This window comes from Ursus maritimus, unplaced genomic scaffold (assembly GCF_017311325.1).
Source record: "Ursus maritimus isolate PB19 unplaced genomic scaffold, ASM1731132v1 scaffold_23, whole genome shotgun sequence".
Classification (NCBI taxonomy): domain Eukaryota; kingdom Metazoa; phylum Chordata; class Mammalia; order Carnivora; family Ursidae; genus Ursus; species Ursus maritimus.
In genome coordinates this window covers 31,460,036-31,464,286 of record NW_024424786.1, presented here as the reverse complement: position 1 = coordinate 31,464,286, position 4,251 = coordinate 31,460,036, and the positions used below count along the sequence as shown (strand labels likewise).

The 4,251-nt window shown below is 39.7% G+C and overlaps 1 protein-coding gene across 1 annotated transcript; it reads right to left on the bottom strand.

The window, feature by feature from the left end:
* Positions 1–214: 214 nt before the first annotated feature.
* Positions 215–1,522, bottom strand: LOC103672291 (olfactory receptor 140). Its single transcript, XM_008700954.2, has one exon. It carries the CDS (start codon positions 1,202–1,204, stop codon positions 296–298), a length of 909 nt encoding a protein of 302 aa, XP_008699176.2. The 5' UTR covers positions 1,205–1,522; the 3' UTR covers positions 215–295.
* Positions 1,523–4,251: the final 2,729 nt, after the last annotated feature.

Sequence of the window (4,251 nt, the reverse complement as noted above, 5' to 3'; positions counted from 1 at the left end):
CTCATCATTAGTACCCCAAGCTGATGAAGGCTCCATCTCAGACAAAAGTGAGGGAGACAGAGATGGTGCTTCCATATCCTGCAATTTAGTGTTAACTATAAAGAAGAAATTTAAGTTGCATATAATAATTTGTCTGGTCAGTAACATAGGACATGGATAGATTAGACATAATTTTAAACATTTAAAGCAGCTTTATTCTGAAATTTTTTGATAGTCTCTCAGCTCTCATCATGATAACTGAGAATGACTGATTATTTCTTTCCCTACTGTACCTGTATCCTCTATCCACAATTGCTCATTTTTTCCATAGATTTTTCATGGCATTTTTTACCTCTGCATTTCTCAGGGTATAAATCATGGGGTTGAACATGGGTGTCAAAATACAATAAAACACAGCCACTATTTTGTCTATGGACAAAGTAGACGATGGTCGCATATAAATAAATATACAAGGCACGAAGAACAGGGCAACAACAGTGAAGTGGGCCCCACAGGTGGACAGGGCTCTGCGTCTCCCCTCTGCACCGTGGCACCTCAAGGAATGCAGGATGACAGTGTACGAGGCAGCCAGCATGAGGAAGTTCAACAGGCAGATCACACCACTGTTGGCGACCACCAGCACGCCGACGACATACGTGTCGGTGCAGGCGAGTTCCAGCAAGGGGTACAAGTCACAGACAAAGTGATCAATCACATTAGGCCCACAGAAGGGCAGCTGAAGGACCAGGAGGAGCTGAACCAGGGAATGCAGGAAGCCTCCCAGCCAAGCCACTCCCACCAGCAGGGCACAGAGACGCCTGGTCATGAGGGTCGTGTAGTGCAGGGGCTTGCAGATGGCCACGTAGCGGTCATAGGCCATGACTGTGAGCAGGATGATTTCAGTTCCTCCCAATAAATGGGCAACAAAGAATTGAACCAGGCAGCGCTCAAAAGAGATGGCTCTCCCCTCATACAAGGAGTCAGCAATGAGTTTGGGGGTCATACATGAGGAATAGCAAGTATCAATAAAGGATAAGCATGAGAGGAAAAAGTACATAGGGGAGCCCAAGGTGGGACTGAAGATAATGGTGGTCATGATAAGTAGGTTGCCTCCAACAGAGACAAGGTAGACGATCAAAAAGAACACAAATAAAACTCTCTGCACCTCAGCGTTCTGTGAGAGTCCCAGCATGAAAAATTCCGTGATGTTTCGTGGGCTAGCCATGAGTCCAGAGCTATGGCCAGGACTTGGGTGAAAAGAGATTCAGAGAATAATTTGTTACAACCTCTTTCAAGACATTTCAAAAAGTTAGGAGAAATCGGTGTTTGTGGAATCGCATTATCCCAAATCCTGAGTCCCAAAGCAAGAACCTGCTAATAATACAAATCATTTTCTGCATTTCTAATTAATAAGCGTGACCAAGTACAAAATTAAATACCAGACAAAATAAACAACTCCCAAAATATTACATCTCTTGCATTTTAACCAATAAAAGTGAACTCTGTTTTCTGATTGAAAATATCTTCATGGAGGTTTTCGTAACAAAAACTAAAATATATATAAATTTTAGTTCATTAAAAATAACCACTTATGAGAAAAGTATTTCCCTAAAAATTCTTTTGTAGTTGCTTTTTTAGAGCCACACTTCCAACTCCTAGTTGCACTTTGCCATGCACATGGGCATCTCCTCAAAAACTGATTTTCTCATCTCAACCCCAACTCAACTTGCTCCTCCTTCTGTATTTCCTCCACCGCCCACCACAAACATGGGAGTGAGTCATCCTTGACTTCTCCCTTTACTAATCCATCTCACAATTTCTAAATTCATCACCACACTTTATCAAATCTTGTTCCTTAACTTTCATACATCCATCCATCCATCCATTTATTTATTCCAAAAACATTTTGAGCACCTACCATGCCCCAACCATAGCTCTTAGCATTAGACTTAGATCAATTAGCAAAATAATCTGATGGTTGTTCCAACAACACCACAGCTGTTCTCTCCTGCCTCATATCTTGCCCAGACACCTGTTCAGTCAACCACACTGCAGGCGGTAATGTGTATAAAATTCAATCATTCAATCATGTCGTCATTCAGCTTAAAATCCTCCACAAGTGCCTCTTCACCTTCAAGATAAAATCTAAGCATTTTAGTCTCATTACAAGTCCCTGAAACTTGCTAACCTACCCATGTTATCCATCCTTGTCCACTATCATGGGCTTTAGCCATACTAAACTACCCTAAATTCCCTGGTCAAGTCACATTCACTAACACCTCATTGCCGTCCACATGCTATTCCCCCAATCTTTCCCAATTCTTACTAGCTTACTCCCATACATCCTCCAAAACTAGGCTCAGATATCATCTCCACAAGAAAGATGGTCTCTTCCCCTACCCTAGGCTAGATTATGAGGACTTGCACTGTATTCCTACAGCACCCAGATCACACTTCTATCCTAGCTCTTTGCATACACACTATGTTGTACCGGTCTTCCTCCACCGCCCACCCTACATTTATAGTACCTTGAAAGAGGCTTCTTTCTGTTTAATATCCATATCGCCAGACCTAAAACAGTGGTCAATGACTATTTGCTGAGTGAATAAAAAACATAAAACCAAAAAATATAGGAAACTTACAATACCTGGATCTGAGGTTGATAAGTTCTTATCAGAATTAATTACTTTCTAACATGGCACATTGATAGAACCAGTAGTATTCTTAACAAGTCATCTGGTCCATCCTTCTGCATCATCTGTTCCTCCCTCCCCTTTTTTGAATGATGCATATGTTTAATGACTGCATAGGATTAAAGAAAGTTCCTGCAGGGAGAAAAAAATGTTTCATAATCTCTTCTCTGATTTGGAAAACTCCCACAATCCTAAGTGACCCGGATTCAAAAACCAAATAAGGGATCTCATCCGTTTATGGGCTACAGGAGACCTCTTCAAACATCACCTTCCATTTTCTTTGCTAAAAAGTCATTAAGCGTAGTTTTGTTTGTTTGTTTGTTTGTTTTATGATAAGCTGGTGCAAGCATGTTTGGCTTCCAAATGCTAACAGTTTGATCTAGAGATATTAAATAGTTGACCCAGGTCACAGAAGCTAGGTTGTGGGGGACTTAACACAGACCCCATATCTCCTGACTCTGTAGTCTGTCCCTCTCTCCTACAACATCACGCACCCTTCAGAACCAGATTACTCAGTCACAGAGCAGACAAAAGGAACAGAAGGAAAGATAAAGTTGCTAGCTCTGCTTTTTGCTAAGGCTGTGTATCAGCAGATCCTCTTAGGAAAAGGAAGGGAAGTAATTACAAAGATAACTCATCGTGAGTAGACGGAGGTTAGAAAATATTTAAAGGAAGAGAAAAAAAATTACTCAGTACCACCATCCTCCCCCCGCCAAAAAAAAAAAAAAAAAAAAAATTTCCCCGAAGCCCCCCCCCCCCCCCCCCAAAAAAAAAAAAAAAAAAACTTGCCAACTTTCTATGTATTTTTCTTCCATTCTTTCTCCTATCTACAGATTTTTGCTCACTTTTCATTGACAATTTTGAAGTCACACCAAATGTTTAGTATATTATCCTGGTGAATAGAAGCATTTCCCATATCATTATAAGGCAGTGTTTTTAATCATCGCCCATTATTCTGTCAAGTAGATGTACCTAATAATAAGTCATTTTTTTCTAATACCACAAAAAAACCTCATCATGCATCAAGTTATCTCTGGGTCCCTAGGTTAATTTCTTAGATTTATAGACTAAACAGAGGGATATAATTATTATAAAGACTTCTGATAACTCTTACCAAAAAAAAGGCAGTCCCCAATATATGTAACTAACACCAAACTGTAGATTACCTCTTTCACCCCAGCTGGTAATGGATATCAGGATTTATTTTTTGCTAAACTTCATCTCACTTTTTTAAATTTGTATTTGTTTGACCACTGGAAAGTTGAACAACTTCCTATGTTTTACTATCCAATATATTTCTCCCTTTCGGAAACTGTTAAAGCTACTAAGAGTAACTTAGAGGATATTGAGAAGCATACATGATCAGTTTCTAATCTCAGCCCCTCAGATGCCAGCTCTTGAGAGTTCTTGTCCAAGCAGTTGTTGGAGCTGGTAGACAAAATTTTATGTCCATATAATTGGGTCTCTTCAAATGTATAACTCAGAGCTTTATTATGCACCATACTGTCTCATCATTACAATGAGATAAAAAAGGTTTTATTTTCTCCTTTAGATGATAAAATTACATATCAGTGAATTT

Excerpts from the sequence above, each read along its gene's own strand:
- LOC103672291 (XM_008700954.2), bottom strand. The coding sequence starts at position 1,204 with ATGGCTAGCCCACGAAACATCACGGAATTTTTCATGCTGGGACTCTCA.